The sequence below is a fragment of the Antennarius striatus genome, chromosome 20, assembly GCF_040054535.1.
Source record: "Antennarius striatus isolate MH-2024 chromosome 20, ASM4005453v1, whole genome shotgun sequence".
Classification (NCBI taxonomy): domain Eukaryota; kingdom Metazoa; phylum Chordata; class Actinopteri; order Lophiiformes; family Antennariidae; genus Antennarius; species Antennarius striatus.
Genome location: NC_090795.1, coordinates 15,001 through 35,000, shown reverse-complemented (window position 1 = coordinate 35,000; position 20,000 = coordinate 15,001). Strand labels below are relative to the sequence as shown.

At 49.1% G+C, this 20,000-nt stretch overlaps 2 protein-coding genes and 1 long non-coding RNA gene across 7 annotated transcripts in view; all 3 read left to right on the top strand.

Moving 5' to 3' along the window:
- The window catches only part of cip2a (cellular inhibitor of PP2A), an 18,051-nt gene extending 10,460 nt beyond the window's left edge, over window positions 1-7,591 (top strand). For all 3 annotated transcript variants that reach the window (XM_068304531.1, XM_068304530.1, XM_068304533.1), the window contains 8 exons: window positions 1,310-1,466; window positions 1,584-1,658; window positions 1,729-1,839; window positions 4,651-4,847; window positions 5,242-5,355; window positions 5,514-5,596; window positions 6,191-6,330; window positions 6,763-7,591. In XM_068304531.1, the coding sequence (XP_068160632.1) occupies window positions 1,310-1,466; window positions 1,584-1,658; window positions 1,729-1,839; window positions 4,651-4,847; window positions 5,242-5,355; window positions 5,514-5,596; window positions 6,191-6,330; window positions 6,763-6,909 (1,024 nt within the window). In that variant the 3' untranslated portion in view covers window positions 6,910-7,591. The remainder of the gene's footprint in view (window positions 1-1,309; window positions 1,467-1,583; window positions 1,659-1,728; window positions 1,840-4,650; window positions 4,848-5,241; window positions 5,356-5,513; window positions 5,597-6,190; window positions 6,331-6,762) is intronic.
- Window positions 7,592-8,027: 436 nt separating this feature from the next.
- LOC137587815 (acetylcholine receptor subunit delta-like) overlaps window positions 8,028-20,000 on the top strand; it is a 14,061-nt gene continuing 2,088 nt past the window's right edge. For 2 of the 3 annotated variants that reach the window (XM_068304463.1, XM_068304462.1), the window contains exons 1-9: window positions 8,028-8,139; window positions 15,524-15,669; window positions 16,480-16,524; window positions 16,858-16,967; window positions 17,063-17,218; window positions 18,953-19,062; window positions 19,253-19,453; window positions 19,565-19,676; window positions 19,858-19,972. In XM_068304463.1, the coding sequence (XP_068160564.1) occupies window positions 8,082-8,139; window positions 15,524-15,669; window positions 16,480-16,524; window positions 16,858-16,967; window positions 17,063-17,218; window positions 18,953-19,062; window positions 19,253-19,453; window positions 19,565-19,676; window positions 19,858-19,972 (1,053 nt within the window). In that variant the 5' untranslated portion in view covers window positions 8,028-8,081. The other variant, XM_068304464.1, reaches the window with a different exon arrangement.
- On the top strand, window positions 8,482-12,290 carry LOC137587816 (uncharacterized). The gene is made up of 3 exons (XR_011033975.1): window positions 8,482-10,093; window positions 10,942-11,047; window positions 11,590-12,290. It is a non-coding gene; the product is annotated as an uncharacterized lncRNA (long non-coding RNA).

Here is a 20,000-nt window from a genome sequence, read left to right as displayed (position 1 = left end):
AGTGGTCCCCAACCCCTGGCCCGCTGACTGGTACCGGTCCGTGGGCCATTAGGTACCAGGCCGCACAGAAAGAAAAAATAATTTACATTACTTCCATTTATTTATTTTGGAGTCTGAAAGATGTTTTATTTTGAAAAATTACCCAATTCTCTGTTACATCCGGCTACGTCAGTGGTCCCCAACCCCCGGGTCGTGACCCGGTACCTGGTCATAGGATGTTAGGTACCGGGTGGCACACAAAGTTTGACTTTCTTGTTTTATTGATCACCAGTCTAAAGATGTTTTATTTTGAAAAGTGGCGTCTGTGCCTCTTGACAGGTCTGGGTCACATGACAGGTTACCAGCTGTTACCCCTAAATTAAGCGACAACAACTGCTCCAGTGTTCTGGATTAAAGTCAAACCAGATTATCCTGAGACCCTAAAAGTATCTTAATCCCTCTTTCCATTCCCACCTCCTGTCTCTGAAGTGGGATTTTCTGCAGTGACGTAAAGAAAACCAAACTAGAGTAGACCAGAGGTCTGAACACACTTCAGGTGTCATTGTCTCCGTTACCCCCAGATCAGTGGCCCCCAACCACTAATTCTCATTATTGCAATTATTATTATTGATTGATTGTTCACCCTTTTATTGATAATGATCAGTATTTCTCCTACGTTGAATGAACTGATTGTAAGTCACTATATTTAAAATAAACCTCATCAATGCAGTCACTTCAATCCAGTTTTTAATATAATTATTTCTTCCAATTATTTTGTAAGAAAAGGTTGTTTATTGTCTGTTGATGTCTGCATTAACATAAAACCACTGATGATTTATTATTACACTACAGCTGTCTGGTGTCAGTAACGATTATCCAGCAAATGAAGACGGTCTGTGAAAATATTGTCTGAGATGAAACCGGTCTGTGGAGCTTAAAAAGGTTGGGGACTGCTGATCTAGATCACATGATTAATTTAGTCTCATGCATATATATAGTGTGTACAGGCCCATCACACACACACAAACACAAGGGGCCTGTGGGGTATACAAGGGGGTGGGGAGGTGCAGCTCCTTCTCAACCATCCCAATGAGCAGCTTGTAAAGGGGGACGGCGCCTGTCTGGAAAAATATATGTGTGTATATATAAATATAGATACAGATATATACTATAGATATAGATATATACGCTCCAGCTGTGTTTCCTGACTCGTTTCTTTGTCTCAAACATGGGTCTCCCTGTGAGGTCAAAGGTCAGACCTCCTCAGTCTCCCTGTGAGGTCAAAGGTCAGACCTCCTGGTGAATCTCAGGTCATGTTTTTGTGGTCTAGTCTAGGAGAAAGCATGGCTGCCAACAACTCATACCGTTGGAGGGAGGAGGAGCGGACCGGCACACAGGAAGTCCCGCCTCCTGGCCCACTCGACACTTCCTGGAGTTCCAGCAGGAGCGCACAGAGTCTGGTGGAGAGGATCCAGAATGGCCTGGAGGTGTGTGGTTCCGTCACCCCCACCCCCACTTTCAACCTAACCCCAACCCTCAACATACCCCTAACCCCCATGCCCATCCCCGCCCTGTGAGTGTGACCCCTGTTTTTCTGTGTGCAGCTACAGGAATTCACCAGAGACTCACACGTGTCTGACATCATCGACGTTTATGAACAGAAGATATCTGCATTCAAGGTGAGAGTTCTGAAGTCCTGGAGAACCCTGAGCACCTCAACTACCCAGCATGCCGTATGTCTCCCGTCAGGCGAAGGAGAGCCGGCTGCAGGACCTGCTGGAGGCCAAGGCTCTGGCTCTGTCCCAGGCTGACCGTCTGATCGCTCAGTACCGCCTCCAGCGAGCTCAAGCCGAGGCAGAGGTACCCTAACCCCGACCCATCACCCTAACCCCAACCCGTCACTTTAACCCCAACCTGTCACCTTAACACTAACCCCAACCCGTCACCCTAACCCCAACCCGTCACTTTAACCCCAACCCGTCACTTTAACCCCAACCCGTCACTTTAACCCCAACCTGTCACCTTAACACTAACCCCAACCCGTCAGCCTAACCCCAACCCGTCACTTTAACCCCAACCCGTCACTTTAACCCCAACCCGTCACTTTAACCCCAACCTGTCACCTTAACACTAACCCCAACCCGTCACCCTAACCCCAACCCGTCACCCTAACCCCAACCCATCACCCTAACCCCAACCCGTCACCCTAACCCCAACCCGTCACCCTAACACCAACCCGTCACCCTAACCCCAACCCGTCACTTTAACCCCTGACCTAACCCTAACCCCTAACCCCAACCTGTCACCTTAACACTAACCCCAACCCGTCACCCTAACCCCAACCCGTCACCCTAACCCCTAACCCCGACCCTTCACTTTAACCCCAACCCGTCACTTAACCCCTAACCTAACCCTAACCCCAACCTGTCACCTTAACACTACCCCCAACCTGTCAACCTAACCCCAACCCGTCACTTTAACCCCTGACCTAACCCTAATCCTTAACCCCAACCTGTCACCTTAACACTAACCCCAACCCGTCACCCTAACCCCAACCCGTCACCCTAACCCCTAACCCCGACCCGTCACTTTAACCCCAACCTGTCACTTAACCCCTAACCTAACCTTAACCCCTAACCCCAACCTGTCACTTTAACACTAACCCCAACCCGTCACCCTAACCCCAACCCGTCACTTTAACCCCTAACCTAACCCTAACCCCTAACCCCAACCTGTCACCCTAACCCCAACCCGTCACCCTAACCCCTAACCCCGACCCGTCACTTTAACCCCAACCCGTCACTTAACCCCTAACCTAACCCTAACCCCTAACCCCAACCTGTCACCTTAACACTAACCCCAACTCGTCACCCTAACCCCAACCCGTCACCCTAACCCCGACCCATCACCCTAACCCCGACCTGTCACCCTAACCCCGACCTGTCACCCTAACCCCTAACCGCGATCCGTCACCCTAACCCCAACCCCAACCCGTCACCCTAACCCCAACCTGTCACCCTAACCCCTAACCGCGATCCGTCACCCTAACCCCTAACCGCGATCCGTCACCCTAACCCCAACCCCAACCCGTCACTTAACCCCGACTCATTACCCTAACCCCAACCCGTCACCCTAACCCCAACCCGTCACCCTAACCCCTAACCCCGACCCATCACTTTAACCCCAACCCGTCACTTAACCCCTAACCTAACCCTAACCCCTAACCCCAACCTGTCACCTTAACACTAACCCCAACCTGTCAACCTAACCCCAACCCGTCACTTTAACCCCTGACCTAACCCTAATCCTTAACCCCAACCTGTCACCTTAACACTAACCCCAACCGTCACCCTAACCCCCACCCGTCACCCTAACCCCTAACCCCGACCCGTCACTTTAACCCCAACCTGTCACTTAACCCCTAACCTAACCCTAACCCCTAACCCCAACCTGTCACCCTAACCCCAACCCGTCACCCTAACCCCTAACCCCGACCCGTCACTTTAACCCCAACCCGTCACTTAACCCCTAACCTAACCCTAACCCCTAACCCCAACCTGTCACCTTAACACTAACCCCAACCCGTCACCCTAACCCCAACCCGTCACCCTAACCCTGACCCATCACCCTAACCCCGACCTGTCACCCTAACCCCGACCTGTCACCCTAACCCCAACCCGTCACTTTAACCCCTAACCTAACCCTAACCCCTAACCCCAACCTGTCACCCTAACCCCAACCCGTCACCCTAACCCCTAACCCCGACCCGTCACTTTAACCCCAACCCGTCACTTAACCCCTAACCTAACCCTAACCCCTAACCCCAACCTGTCACCCTAACCCCAACCCGTCACCCTAACCCCTAACCCCGACCCGTCACTTTAACCCCAACCCGTCACTTAACCCCTAACCTAACCCTAACCCCTAACCCCAACCTGTCACCTTAACACTAACCCCAACCCGTCACCCTAACCCCAACCCGTCACCCTAACCCCGACCCATCACCCTAACCCCGACCTGTCACCCTAACCCCTAACCGCGATCCGTCACCCTAACCCCAACCCCAACCCGTCACCCTAACCCCAACCTGTCACCCTAACCCCTAACCGCGATCCGTCACCCTAACCCCAACCCCAACCCGTCACTTAACCCCGACTCATTACCCTAACCCCAACCCGTCACCCTAACCCCAACCCGTCACCCTAACCCCTAACTGCGATCCGTCACCCTAACCCCAACCCCAACCCGTCACCCTAACCCCAACCTGTCACCCTAACCCTTAACCGCGATCCGTCACCCTAACCCCAACCCGTCACCCTAACCCCAACCTGTCACCCTAACCCCTAACCTAACCCTAACCCCAACCCGTCACCCTAACCCCAACCTGTCACCCTAACCCCTAACCTAACCCTAACCCCAACCCATCACCCTAGCCAGTCATCCTAACCCCTCACCATAACCCCAACCCATCACCTTAACCCCTAATCCTAACCCTAACCCCAAGCCTAACTCCTAACCCCAACACGTCACCCTAACCCCCAACCCGTCACCTTAGCTCCAAACCTAACCCTAACCCAAAGCTCTGACGTCTCAGGAACCCACTCCATTTCCTGTACACATGTATGTAGAGGAAGTCCATTAACCTAACGAGTCCGTGTCCCCCAACCTCAGGCGTGTCAGCTGGGCTCTCTAGTGAAAGAGGCGGAGCGCCGGCGTGCAGAGCTGAAGGCGGAGCTCAGGGGTCAAGTCCTGGAGGTGGAGCGCTCCAAGGCCGACATGGAGGAGCTGCTGCAGCACAACAACAAACTGCAGCGGGACTCCGAGGAGCACCAGGCCTTGAAGGGAGCCTACAACGCCCTGCTGAGCAGGTCAGAAGAACCGTAACCCATGAAGTCACCCAGTCTGGCAGGTTCCACACACAGGTTTTCTGGTCACACCAAAGTCACGTCCCGGTACCTCAGTGGCAGTGGTGACGGTGGTCTGATGGTTACAGTTGGGTGTCATGTTGGCCTTAGGGTCAGGGGTTAGAGGTTGGGGTTAGGGTTGTCGGTGTGGATGTCGGGTGTTTGTCGGGTGGATTGGGTGTGTGTGACAGGTGTGTATCGGGTGTGTGACAGGTGAGTTGGGTGTGTGGCGAGTGGATGCCAGGTGTGTATCGGGTGTGTGTGACAGGTGTGTGTTGAGTGGATGTCAGGTGTGTGTTGAGTGGATGTCAGGTGTGTGTTGAGTGGACGTTGGGTGTGTGACCGGTGTTCTCTTTAGGTTGGGCGACACTGAGTGGATGCTGAAAGAGCTCCAGGCGGCTCACGCCGGTCTGAACAATCACAACGAGGCACTGAGGAGGAACCAGGAGACGCTCCAGCAGCAGCTACACACGTAACACACACACCCGTCACACACACACACCTGTGACACACACACCCGACACACACACACCCATCACACACATCCGTCTCTTACACACACACACAGCCGCTGCGGGGCTTTACTGGAGTGTGTTTGTGTGTGTGTGTATGTGTGTGTGTGTGTTCCAGACTGACGTCGGCGCTGCAGGACAGAGACGAGGAGGTCAGGAGCCTCCAGGCAGACGTGCAGAAAAGGAACAGTGACATCACAGGTTGGTGTGACAGCACACACACACACACACACACACACACGCACAGACAGACAGACAGACACACACACACACACACACACACAGACACACAGACAGACTTACACACTTAACACACACACAGACACACATGTCCAGACAGGAACAGAAGTCCATACTCACCTTCACCAGGACCGTCTGGAGCCTCAGGCTGCCGTCTGCGTATTCAAGGTTCAAACTAAACGTTCTCCTCTACTTGAGATGAAGTTTCCTCAGGTTCAAGCTGGAGGGTCTAGTAGGGGGTTCAGGCCGGAGGTTCAGGCTGGAGGTTCTAGCTGGGGGTTCTAGCTGGAGGGTCTGGCTAGAGGTTCTAGCTGGAGGTATTGTAGGAACTGACCTTTGATCTGCACACGGACTTAATAACGTTACACAGACGTTAGTCTGTGTAGACAGAAAAGTGAAGGTGTTGTCCAGGTGGAGCAGGGAACACCCTGTCTCCTACCAGTGGCATCAGAACACTTAATGCTCTGGTCCTCCACTGGTTTCCGAGGACGCTCTTGAAGGTGCTGGAACAAAGGTTCCACTTGAGGAATGAACGTTTCTCCTCCATGCTGTCAGACCTGCGTGGAGAACTGAGAACCCAGGAGGAGAAGGTGAGACAGGAGGAAGAGAGGAGGAGACAGCTGGAAGAGACGAGTGACGTCCTGAGAAAGGAGCTCAGCAAGATGGAGCAGAGCAGGAAGGACATCAGCATCAAGGTGAGGACAAGTCTGTCTGCCTGTCTGTCAGTTTGTCTGCTAGAGGTCTACCAGTCTGTCTGTTAGAGGTCTACCAGTCTGTCTGGTAGAGGTCTACCAGTCTGTCTGGTAGAGGTCTACCTGTCTGTCTGGTAGAGGTCTACCTGTCTGTCTGGTAGAGGTCTACCTGTCCGTCTGGTAGAGGTCTACCTGTCTGTCTGGTAGAGGTCTACGTGTTCGTCTGGTAGAGGTCTACCTGTCTGTCTGGTAGAGGTCTACCTGTCTGTCTGGTAGAGGTCTACCTGTCTGTCTGGTAGAGGTCTACCAGGGTGTTGGTTGTGAGACCTGAACTAGTGCCCAACAGGTAGACGAGATAGACCTCTAGCAGACAGACAGGTAGACCAGTACCAGCTGTGCTAACCGTTAGCGCTGACTGGAGATGCTGGTCCTCAGGTTTCCTCCCTGGAGCTTCAGAAGAGTCACCTGGAGACAAAGCTGAAGCAGAAGGACGAGGAGCTGAACAAGCACTCAGCCATGATCTCCATGATCCACAGCCTGAGCAGTGGCAAGATGAAGAGCGACGTCAATCTGTCGCTGTGAGCAGCAGCGTGGACCACCTTCACCTCTACCTTTGCCTTCACTATCTCCTTTACCTTCACCTTCACCTTTACTTTTACCTTCACCTTTACTTTTACCTTCACCTTTACCTTTACCTTTACTTTTACCTTTACCTTTACCTTCACCTTTACTTTTACCTTTACCTTTACCTTCACCTTTACTTTTACCTTCACCTTCACCTTTACCTTTACCTTTACATTCACCTTTACCTTTACCTTCACCAGTCCTCATGCCCTGTGGAGCCTCAGTAACTCAGGCTGCTGGTGGTATTAGAGTGGATTCTTTTCTATTACTACGTTGGATTCTTTTCTGTCAGACGTGTGTGAACATGGATTGTTTCAAACTGAAGCAGCTGCTGGAGCTCCGGCTCACCGGTGATCGTGATTAGACTGTTAGTGGTTTCGGTTCGCGTTCACACACTCCTGTGGAAACGGTTCAGGATGGTTTTAACTCTAGCTTTTGATCTGATCTCCCCACAGATGTGGTGAAGCTTCTGGAGATGATTGGTTTTTATCGGTCCGTTCTTAACGTGACCCGTTTTATTTTCTTAAGGGGCGGGCCAGCAGCGTGAGATGAACGCTTTTCAGTCTGAACCCACGTAGCTTTGATGAAGTCTTCATTTGTACAACAGCTGATTGAAATAAATAAAGTGTTTGTCATGTGACCGCTGCTGGTGGACACTTCTTGTGGTGAGTTCAGGGGCGATCCTTCTCTAGACCAGTTCAGCTTCTGGTGTCTCCAGCGGGACGTCTGTCACGTGGGACCAGGACCAGCACCAGACAGGTGAGACCTGCACCTGATGTCACCTGATGACCACACCCACTGCCCCACCAGCTGTTACTGGTCAGCTCCAGCTAACCGGTGCTTCTCCCACTTTCATTAGCTGTACGCTTGTGTGAATGGATGAAGGTCTGGGACACAGAACGTTCTTTGGAACAGAGATCCTCCTGATGCGGGGTGCTGTCGATGTTGGGGGTGGGGGTTTTCATGGGGCCATCAGCTGGATCTGGGTCCTGGTGTCCTGGGGGGTGCTGGGGGGGAGTGGCAGCTGCTGCTCTATTTTGGGTCCTGTGTGTTTCTGCAGCTGCTGCTGTCGCTCTGCTGGCTGAAGGTCGGCGGCTGGAGGGACGGTGGAGTCACTCTGGCCGTCAGCCATGAAGCTTCAACATGCACCTTTGCTCAGCGTGCTTCTGCTCACCCTGCTCTCTAATGGTGAGTTCACCACTGCTGGCACTGGTTATGGGTTCGTGGACCTTCAGGTGGTGGTGGAATCAGGTTTGTTCAAGGATGGGAAACAACTTTCAGACCAAATGAAAGCAGCTGAGAGGACCTGGATTTCTAAAAGATGACACCCCAACCAACAAATGAAGGTTTGAACTGGACATGAAGGTTAGGGTTAGTGTTTGGGTTATGGTTTGTGGTTTGTGTCCGGGTTAGGGGTTAGTGTTAGGGTTAGGACTAGGGGTTCGTGTTTGGGTTAGGGTTAGGGTCCGGCTTAGGGTTCGGGGTTAGTCTCTGGGTTGGCGTTTGGGTTAGGGTTAGTGTTTGGGTTAAGGATAGGGGTTAGTGTTTGGGTTTGGTTAAGGTATTGTTTGGGTTTGGTTAAGGGTTTTTGATTAGTGTTACGGTTATGGTTATGGTTGGGGTTAGTGTCCGGGTTAGGGTTAGAGTTTATGGCTGCTGAGTGCAGCTGGCACCAGACAAACATGATCAGGGCCTCTTTGTTTCCTCGACAAGCCTTTATTTTCACTTGTTTTGTTTGAGTGTTTCTTTCACTCGTAACAGGATGTACTTCAAATAATAATGTGTGCAGGTCAGGATTTGACCTGATTTCATTCCATCCAAGGGGGAAAAGCTGGAACTCTTTAGTTACCAGTTCATTTCTTAATTAATGCTGTAAAAATGTTTTTTTGAATGTTAAGGTTAGGATGGGTTAGGGATAGGGTTAGAACTATCCATTCTCTTTGTGATGGATGGAAATCAAGGAAAACAAAAACGATTACTATATTTTCCGCACTATAAGGCGCACCTAAAAGCCTAAAATTTTCTCATAATCCCGTAGTGCGCTTTATAACCTGGTGCGTCATATATGTATTAATATTCATATTAATATTGGTTGAAAACATGATCGCTTTAAAAAAGCCGGCAGTCTGGCCGCCAGTCATGCCGCACTCCGCCACCAGAGGCGCAACTTCACAAGGCACTCGGGCCCACGCCCCCTAACAACGGTAGTCAAGGGGCGTCACCGAAGTCCCGGCTCTGACTGAGCTGCTCTCAGACGGTAGAGCAGACTGTAGGAGCACCGGTGGTTACGTAGGAAAACATGAGGAACTTTCAACAATTCTATGAATAAAGTCTGACTGACTGACTGATCTCAGTATTTCTAACTATTTGGCGTCAGAAATAACCCACTTTAAACTGAACTGGTCTAAAAATGCCATTGTGCTGGAATCTGGAATCTAGTGACGGTCCATTCTGTTAGTCTGTGGAAACACACGGAGAAACTGGACTAAAGGTGAATAAAGACCCTCAGAGATGAACTTCCATATACATAGTGGTCCTCCCTAACCCGACCAACTCCTATCTGGTAAACAAACACTTCCTGCATCATTAGATATTTGGACTTTTAGGAAGTCATGGCTCTGAACGACTCGATTCGACCGTAAAGCGCTAAAATAGGCATCCTTGACCTCAGACTTTGCACTCTGCTATTGGACAGAGTATTGGACGATACGGATTGGTGGACATGCTCAGGGGCGTGGACGATACGGATTGGTTGACACGCTCAAGGGCGTGGCCATCCCCAAGACTGAGTTCTTCGTGTCGGACGTGAGGCAGCAGTCTGTTGACATGGCGTCCGTCACAGGGAGACATGATAGTTGTTCAGTTGTTGATTGTACAAATCAACACCAGCGTTTATTTTTAATCCCATCAATGAAGAACAGAAGAGACCGTGGTTACATTTCATGTTTAATGGCTCTGTGCAGCTACATCTCCTGCTCGTTAGTTTGTGTGTGAACCACTTCACTCCAGCCGGTTTTAGCAACGAGGGTCAGTCCAGACGGGGCTTTGTCTGAGACTGGTCCTCATTCAGGATCACTCCCCACCATAGGGACCAAGGACCTGCACCCTGGACCAAGGACCAAGGACCTGCACCCTGGTTAAGGTAAGTCTCACCACATTTATCTTTAGCAGTTGTCTGTTAGCATGGGTGATCAGTGCTATGTGGCTAATTAGGTGCTGCTGCTTTGTTTCGTGTTAGCGTGTGTGGCTCCAACGTGTGTGTGCTAAACCTACAGTACCTACTGTAGGTACAACGTGTGTGTGCTGAACCTACAGTACCTACTGTAGGTACAACGTGTGTGTGCTGAACCTACAGTACCTACTGTAGGTACAACGTGTGTGTGCTGAACCTACAGTACCTACTGTAGGTACAACGTGTGTGTGCTAAACCTACAGTACCTACTGTAGGTACAACGTGTGTGTGCTGAACCTACAGTACCTACTGTAGGTACAACGTGTGTGTGCTGAACCTACAGTACCTACTGTAGGTACAACGTGTGTGTGCTAAACCTACAGTACCTACTGTAGGCACAACGCACCAGAGTTGGGCTCACATTTTATCTTTTTTCTTTTTGTCGGTTAGCATGAATGAAGTCATGCTATGCTAGGCTATGTAGAGAGGTCTCCTTTGTTTCGCGTTTGTGTGTTGTGTGTGTGTTTGCGTGCACTCCCACACGTGTGTGCGTGCTGGACCTACAGTATAAAACTAAAACACAGTAAGTTGGTCTAATATTTTCTTTCCTATTACCTGTCAGCATAAATAAAGTCAACTTATGCTAGGCTAAGTAGGGAGTTGTGCTTTGTTTCGTATTGTGTGTGTGTGCGCGCACGTGTTAGTCGATTGTTTGCTGGTCGTCATAGCAACAACGCTCATAGGTCTGTCCTCCTTATCCAAAATCAGAACATTGGTGTCCTGAAATTAGTGTCCCTCTTCCTTGTGCATCCTTTCAGCCCACAGCTTGAAGGGACGTGGGGGGCCAAACTGACCCAGTGGACACCCATACTGTTGGTACACAGCTGTCCTGCAGGACTCTTCATTCCCACTATTGAAGTAAAGGTATGTACAAGTCATATTCCATACAATGTTTTAGTAAAATTGGTTACACTAATTTTCTAAATATAGTTGTCTATAGGTGTTAGTGAATGCACATGTGTTGATAGTAGTTCAGTAAAAAATAAGTGTTGTGTATTAGAATATTCCAGCAAGACAGTAAGTGAAGACTTTAGTATAAAAATTTCTGAGACAGATTCATGTATGTCATATATTGTTTTGGCTCCTTATTTCGTTACGTTTGGTGTACCCCTCTACAAGATCCACTTTTCCAAAGGCTTTTGAAGGGAAAATGCGACAATGAGTCAAACCTCACAAGACAGAACCAACTTTCTGTTAGTGTTGTAATATTTTAATATTTCAAACAAACATGTTTTGAAATTCTGTTGGTAATTGCTCGCAACAAAACACAGTAAAAAATAACCATACAAATAAATACATTAGTAGCAAGTACCAGGATGTATTTTGAACACAATTTTTCTAAACAAAGAAATGAATCAAACTATATCAATAACAGTAAAGATCTATCTTTGTGTTTTATTGAACAGGTTTTGTAGCTGACATGTTGGACTTCATATGTGACAAAGTCTTGGCGGACTCCATGCCATACACAAATGAGATGTTGTCCATTCCTCTCCCCGAGAATCTGTCTGCCCAGTGTGAGCGTCCTGACAAAGAGGAGGTCATTGCCAGCTACATGACCAGGTTCAGCCAAGACTCGGTCTAAATCCAGCGTAGTGGCCTTCGTCTTCAGGAAACTCCTGGTGTATGTGAAGGACCAGACAGGCTGGGATGACAACCCGGATTCTGCACCCTAAGTAGCCCCAGCACCAGCCAACAAAGGGGCGATAGACCAGATGTCTGCACCAGCTACAGAAAAAGGACACAAAACTATTTATTTCACAATGTTTTCAATCCCAAGTATTACAACTGTTGTTGTTTCCTGACAGGATGGCTCTGTGTTCTCATTATTATTATTGGATGTATTGTTTTATGTAAATAAATGCTTGTATATGTCAACATAAATGGATTGTGAATACCAAAAAATGTTCAACATGTCTATTAATAAGATAAAAATCAAGGTGTCGCAAATATATTAGACTTTGTTGTACCTATATATGTCATGTTACTGCATTAATGAAGGAATGTCTAATGACGAAAACCTCTGTGACGTCATATTTATGGGCCAAAATTAGCCAAAACACGGAGGATTCCTGTTGGATAAAAATTGACTCAATACTGCCACCACATGGTTTGGCGTGCTTACACTTTGTCCTCCAGCACCTGGACTCCCCAGGATCCTACGCCAGGATTCTGTTTGTGGACTTCAGCTCTGCTTTCAGTACGATTGTCCCAGCTCTGCCCCATGACAAGCTCTCCCAGCTGAACGTGCCTGACTCCATGTGCAGGTCGATCACGGACTTCCTGACGGACAGATGGCAGTTCGTGAGGCTGGGGAAGCATGTCTCCGACACCCGGACTATCAGCACTGGCTCCCCTCAAGGCTGCGTTCTTTCCCCTCTGCTCTTCTCCCTGTACACCAACTGCTGCACATCTGGTCACCAGTCTGTCAAACTCCTGAAGTTTGCCGACGACACCACCCTCATCGGCCTCATCTCTGATGGGGATGAGTCAGCCTACAGAAGTTAGTTAGACCAGCTGGTATCATGGTGCAGCAGGAACAACCTGGAGCTCAACGCTCTCAAAACAGTGGAGATGATAGTGTACTTCAGGAAAGACCTCCTGCCCTCCCCCCCATCATCATTTGTGACACTCCAGTGACCCCTGTGGAGTCCTTCCGCTTCCTGGGCACCACCATCACCCGGAAGCTCAAATGGGAGCAGAACATCAGCTCCCTCACCAAGAAGGCTCAGCAGAGGATGTACTTCTTGCGGAAGCTAAAGAAGTTCCACCTCCCTGTGAAGATGCTGGTGAACTTCTACACGGCCACCAGTCCATCCTCACCTCCTCCATGTCAGTGTGGTTTGCTGCAGCCGCAGCCAGGGACAAGGCCAAGCTGCAGCGTGTCATCCGTTCTGCGGAGAAGGTGGTCGGCTGCAGCCTCCCACACCTCCAGGAACTGTTCCACACAAGGACCCGCAGTCGTGCAGCCAGGATTGCCGCTGACCCCTCTCATCCCGGCTGCAACCTCTTCCAGACCCTCCCCTCCGGCAAAAGGCTACGGTCCATCCAGACCAGGACCTCACGCCATAAAAACAGCTTCTTCCCTACTGCAGTCAGCCTCATGAACAATGCCCTCCCCCCGGTAACCATCTGCCCCTCACCACTCTGCAAACACAGTTTACTGTTTGGACTTCTTTTCTTCGCCTGCAATCACCATCCTTATACAGTATCTCAACTCACCGTAATGTGAATTGTAAATAGTTTTTGTATTCCTGTTCCTCATTAACTACTATTCTCTTCCACCTTTCAACGCACCGACACCGAATCGAAAGTTCCTCGACAGTAATTTTTACTGTACTTGGCAATAAAACCTTTTCTGATTCAGATTCAGATTATAGCCATATTCGAAAAGGCACTGCAGCGTTTACGTGTGGACGGAGATTTTTTAAAAACGCTGTTGTGTGGACGCGAATTGTTTTCGATGCGTTTTTAAAAAGTTGCGTTTTAAAAAAATTCCGTCATCGTGTGGACGGGACTAAGATGGCAAAGTGATCAAGGGATCAGGTTTCCTTGATGAGGCTCAGAATGTCTTATTGACATAACAATAGGGGCCATTCAAAGGTAGTCAAGAAGTCATGAATGCAGTCATGACTGTCTGAGCAGCGCAGCTCTAGTGGACGGATTGCGCAACTACAGCCGCTGCAGTTTATCAAATACATTTTATTTATTTTTGTTTTGTGCACTTTATAATCCGGTGCGCCTTATATATGAAATAAATTATAAAACAAACAAATTATTGAGGGTGCGCCTTATAGTCCAGTGCGCCTTATAGTGCGGAAAATACTGTATTTGTGATATTAACATCTGAAAATGAGACAGTCCTGCCGTCTACTACTAGTTGGACACACCCCTAAGGGGCGTGTCTCCTCCCACATGACGGATGATCAGGTAAGTGCCTACAGGTGAGATAAAGCTGGGTCATTAAAGCAAACAGTACAATTTGTAACTTAAAATCCACATTTCGACAGCTTTACATAAATTTCAGTATTCACTCAAGGACAGATTGAACCAAAACTCAAATGCAGCTAGTACACGTGTGAACCTCCTTCTCAGGAAGAGATGGCAGCGTCCAATCAGGGTTCATTCTATTTTGTGTTACTTCAGCAGTCAAATCAGGTTTATATTTTGAACTCTTGTATCCATTAAATTGTATAGGTTTAAGGTTATAGGTTAGGGTTAGTGTTGTAGGTTAGGGTTAGTGTTGAAGGTTAATGTTAGTGTTATAGGTTAGGGTTAGTGTTGTAGGTTAGGGTCATAGGGTTAATGTTGTAGGTTAGGGTTATAGGGTAAGTGTTGTAGGTTAGGGTTATAGGGTTAGTGTTGTAGGTTAGGGTTATAGGGTTGGTGTTAGAGGTTAGGGTTAGTGTTATATGTTAGGGTTAGTGTTGTAGGTTAGGGTAAGTGTTGTAGGTTAGTGTTATAGGTGAGGGTTATAGGGTTAGTGTTGTAGGTTAGGGTTAGTGTTGTAGGTTAGTGTTATAGGTTAGGGTTATAGGTTAGGGTTAGTGTCATAGGTTAGGGTTATAGGGTTAGTGTTATAGGTTAGGGTTATAGGGTTAGTGTTGTAGGTTAGTGTTGTAGGTTAGGGTTGTAGGTTAGGGTTGGAGGTTAGGGTTATAGGGTTAGTGTTGTTGGTTAGGGTTATAGGTTAGGGTTAGGGTTGTAGGTTAGGGTTATAGGGTTAGTGTTGTAGGTTAGGGTTATGGGGTTAGTGTTATAGGTTAGGGTTATGGGGTTAGTGTTATAGGTTATGGTTTTAGGTTAGGGTGAGGGTTATAGGGTTAGTGTTGTAGGTTAGTGTTGTAGGTTAGGTTTGGAGGTTAGGGTTGGAGGTTAGGGTTATAGGGTTAGTGTTGTTTGTTAGGGTTATAGGTTAGGTTTGGAGGTTAGGGTTATAGGTTAGGGTTATAGGGTTAGTGTTGTAGGTTAGTGTTGTAGGTTAGGGTTGGAGGTTAGGGTTATAGGGTTAGTGTTGTTTGTTAGGGTTATAGGGGTAGTGTTGTAGGTTAGTGTTGTAGGTTAGGGTTGTAGGTTAGGGTTAGGGTTATAGGTGGTCAGGACACACTGGGGGTCCTCGTGAGTGGGCGGGGTCTTGTCTACTCTGGATGTGTGCATTGGTGATACTAGCTTCATATTGAAAGGTCCCAACATGTAGGTCAAATTCAATTCAAATTCCAAAAACTTTATTTGTCCCCAAGGGGCAATTAATGGCACATAAAGCAGGACATGACACACACATATAAACATGTGTCTGCTGCGTTTCTGACCCTCGTGATCAATCACTCCTTTTGTGCCCAGACTGCTGTTGCAGGAACGAGGAAGAGCGCGTCATCAACTACCTGATGAAGGAGCGCGGGTACAACAAGGAGCTGCGTCCGGTGGAGCGGCAGCAGGATGCCGTGGACGTGTACCTTGCCCTGACGCTGTCCAACCTCATCTCTCTGGTAGTAGCCTTACCCTGGCCCCTCAGCATAACCCCTAACCCCTGACCCCTAACCCTGATCCCTAACCCTAACCCCCACGCTGTCCAAACTCATCTCTCTGGTAGCAGCAGCCTGTCTGTGTGTGTGTGTGTCTGTGTGTGTGTCTGTCTCTGTGTGTGTGTGTGTGTGTGTGTGTGTGTGTGTGTGTGGGCTCTGACACGCCTGTTTTGTCTGTCGTTCCTCGGTTTTAATTGGATGCCATTCCAGTGGTGATGATGTCTTCATACTTCATTTCCTGACCACTTTTCCGCTAACGCTGCTGGGGCCGACCCCGTGACCTATAAGAATGAGGCAGGGAGACAGTCCGGACAGGTCGCCAGCGTGACACAGAACCACACAACAAACAAACATCCACTCACACACACTCGCAGACAGACAGGCAGTTTGGAAGCCACCTGAGCTGCAGAAACCAGCTGCTGATCCTTCAAAATGTGACAAAAACTTCTGTGCAGATTCCCAGAATCCTCTCTGGACCCTCTGAGGTCAACCCGAAGTCAAACCTCCGTCATGAGAACTTTAAACAGACTTCTTTGACTGCCCTCAATTTCAGATCGAAAATTAGTACAAGACCCCAGAATTAGACTTTTTAAAAAAACAATCAGTTGGAAACTTGTGATCTAGAAGAAATTCAAACATTATGAGACGGACTCTGTAGTGAAGAGGAGCAGGATGAAGGCTCTTCATCTGGTGACTGTTTTCTTATGTGGGTTGATGTTAGCATTAGCATTAGCTTTACAACCCCATCATGTCCCTTCTTTCACCCCCGTGCAGAAAGAAGTGGACGAGACGCTGCTGACCAACGTGTGGATCGAACATGTGAGTCCTTCAGTTCTTCAGCCCGCTTCTTCCTGACAGCTTCTGCTCACGGTGTGTGTGTGTGTGTGTGTGTGTGTGTGTGTGTGTGTGTGTGTGTGTGTGTGTGTGTGTGTGTGTGTGTGTGTGTGTGTGTCTGTGTGTGTGTCTGTGTCTGTGTGTGTGTGTGTGTGTGTGTGTGTGTGTGTGTGTGTGTGTGTGTGTGTCTGTGTGTGTGTGTGTGTGTGTGTGTGTCTGTGTGTGTGTCTGTGTCTGTGTGTGTGTGTGTGTGTGTGTGTGTGTGTGTGTGTGTGTGTGTGTGTGTGTGTGTGTGTGTGTGTGTGTGTGTGACCACAGGCCTGGATTGACTACCGGCTGTCCTGGAACACTTCTGAGTTTGACGGCGTCAACATGCTGCGCCTGCCGTCCAACATGGTGTGGCTGCCGGAGATCGTCCTGGAGAACAAGTGAGACGCGTCAGCTTGACGTACTCTTGTGGCTCCTCTGAGGTCCATCCTGCTCTGATGTTCCGCCACACGTGTCCTTGTGTCCTCTGCACCAGTAACGATGCCCAGTTCCAGGTGGCCTACTACAGTAACGTCCTGGTGACGCACACGGGGGACTGCTATTGGTTACCTCCGGCCATCTTCAGCTCCTCCTGCTCCATCAGCGTTCAGTACTTCCCCTTCGACTGGCAGAACTGTACGCTCAAGTTCACGTAAGGCTCCGACGCTAACGCAGCGTGTGGCGTGTAGCGTGTCGTGTCCTGTTACCAGAGAGCACACGTGTCAGTGACTGAACTACTGACCAGCAGAGGTCACCAGAAGCAGACCTGAGCAGCAGGGCTGGGGGGTTTGGGTCCAGCACTGTGGTGAACGTGGTTGTTTTGTGAAAAACTTGAATAAATAGGTTCGTAGGAGGTGGGTACACAGAAAACTCACTCACACAATGAATCAAACCACTCCTCTAGGGCTATAATGAACGTGTGATTTATTACACGGAGAGAATAGAAATACTAAGAAACAATACGTACAAACAAACAAACAAACAATAAGTCAAAAGACCTCTATGATGCTAGACCAAATGTGTCGTTTAGTCCCCGCAGCGCATAGCAATGCAAACATACAATTCTATGATGCTAGAATAAACTGGTAGTTTTATTCCCCACAGAGCATAGTAATAAACAAACAAATAGTTGGTTGAGCTAAGGCAATATATGGTGGCATTCCAAATATGCTTGGCCTCTTACCTTGACACAGGGAAGGAGAGCCTACAACCCAGGCAGAGTAGCTTCAACCAGGCTGGGCGTCCGTAGGTAACCCGCAGCTGACTCTCTCTTTCTTACTTTCTTTCTATCTTCCTATCTTTCTCTCTTCTTACTTTCTTTCTCTCTTCTTACTTTCTTTCTTTCTACCTTGAGACTGAAACTCCTCACCTTTTATACCTTTTAAGAAGAAAGGCCTGCATGCGAGCAGGAATGGCCAGTTCCAGCTCTCAGGCAGCCCTCCTTTTGGTGGTACCCCCCGCTGAGGAATAAACATCACCACCCTCGAGAATGCAGTGTAGGAGGCTTTCACGCACTCGTAAACCATCTGTATCAGGAGACCTTACGCCTTTGGAATGCACCAAACCTATCACACCAAAACTAAGAAAACTAAGAGATCTTTATTACACATCGGAATGTAATTTAAAGGCTTTCATGCACCCATAAAACATCTTACACCTTGACTGAAAACAGGTCTCCATCTCCTCTCCATCGGTTCTCCTTTGGTTCTCCATCTGGTTTGATGGGCTGTGACCTGCTGTGACCTCTTTGTCCAAACAAACTAAGATGTGACTTAGCCCAGCGGGTGCATGGAGAGGTTTTGAAGCAAGTTCTCAGTAATGACATGATAAGAGTCAAATCAGGACACACACAATACAAATTTCCATTACAGTGGTGAAAGACTCCTGGGGGGGAACGAGGCTTTCCTGGTATTTCAGGGGATGAACTGAGTGGCTGTGGGAAGAGTGGGGGTGGAGAGGCATGAATAAAGTCACTGTAAGGGGAGGGGGCATCATTCTGCTCAGTCAGAACATGAGGGGTGGGTCTTGCGTTAGCTGCTGCTCTAGCATTAGCAGCTGCTCTAGCGTTAGCTGCTGCGTTAGCTGCTGTGCTAGCCTTAGCTGCTGCGTCAGCAGCTGTGCTAGCCTTAGCTGCTGCGTCAGCAGCTGCTCCAGTGTTAGCTGCTGCTCTAGCGTTAGCTACTGCTCTAGCGTTAGCATCAGGGATGTCATTAGTTTAAATAGTGAATGTTTGTCCAATCATTAATTCGTCTTCAGGACCTGCTTCAAGTAGTGGGTTGCTGGAGCCGATCTGAGCAGACTCGGCACGTGAGGCAGGTTACACTCTGGGTGCGACACCAATGATGCCAGTTTGGTTTGAGATAAAATTCCCCATGATGCTTTGCAGCTCGCTGACATACAATGCCAAAGAGATCAGGATGCTGCTGTGGGAGAAAACGGATGAGAACAGTACGTACACCGTGGAGTGGATCATCATCGACCCCGCTGGCTTCACAGGTAGTCCACACACACGCACACACACACACACACACACACACACACACACACACACACACACACACACACACACACACACACCGGCCAGCCGACGCTGCAGAACGTCTTCATGTGTTTTAGTGAATGGTCTGTAAACAAGGGGTTAATCTGTTCCCTCTCCCTCTTCATTCCTTCCTGATGTTCCCGACAGAGAACGGCGAGTGGGAGATCATCCACCGACCGGCCAAGAGGAACACCTACAGACACATCCCCATGGAGAGCAACAAGCACCAGGACATCACCTTCTACCTCATCATCAAGCGCAAGCCGCTCTTCTACATCGTCAACGTCATCATCCCCTGCGTCCTCATCTCCTTCCTGGCCTCGCTCGTCTACTACCTACCCGCTGACAGTGAGATACCCCAACCCTAACCCCAACCCTAACCCCCAACCCTAACCCCAACACCAGCGTGGGTCTGACGTTAGCGTGATGTCCCTGAATGCAGCGTGGCTCTGTGTGCAGGTGGGGAGAAGATGACTCTGTCCATCTCGGTGCTCTTGGCTCAGTCCGTCTTCCTGCTGCTGATCTCTCAGAGGCTGCCGGAGACGTCCATGTCCATCCCGCTGATTGTCAAGTAGGTCAGGGGTCACCCTGCAGGTCAGGGGCCAGGCAGGGGGGGTTCTATGGGCGGAGCTGTGTTCACCTGTTGATTCAGTTTGAGTCAGTGTCGAGGGGATTCTGCTGCAGGGGACGAAACATCACACACGAGAGGGAACGACCTCTGACCCCTGACCTCTGACCCTCAATGCTGGTAGGTACCTGATGTTCATCATGGTGTTGGTGACGGTGGTGGTGCTGAACTGTGTGGTGGTCCTCAACCTGCACTTCAGGACGCCGAGCACACACACCATGTCAGAGTGGACCAAGCAGGTTAACACACACACACACACACACACAC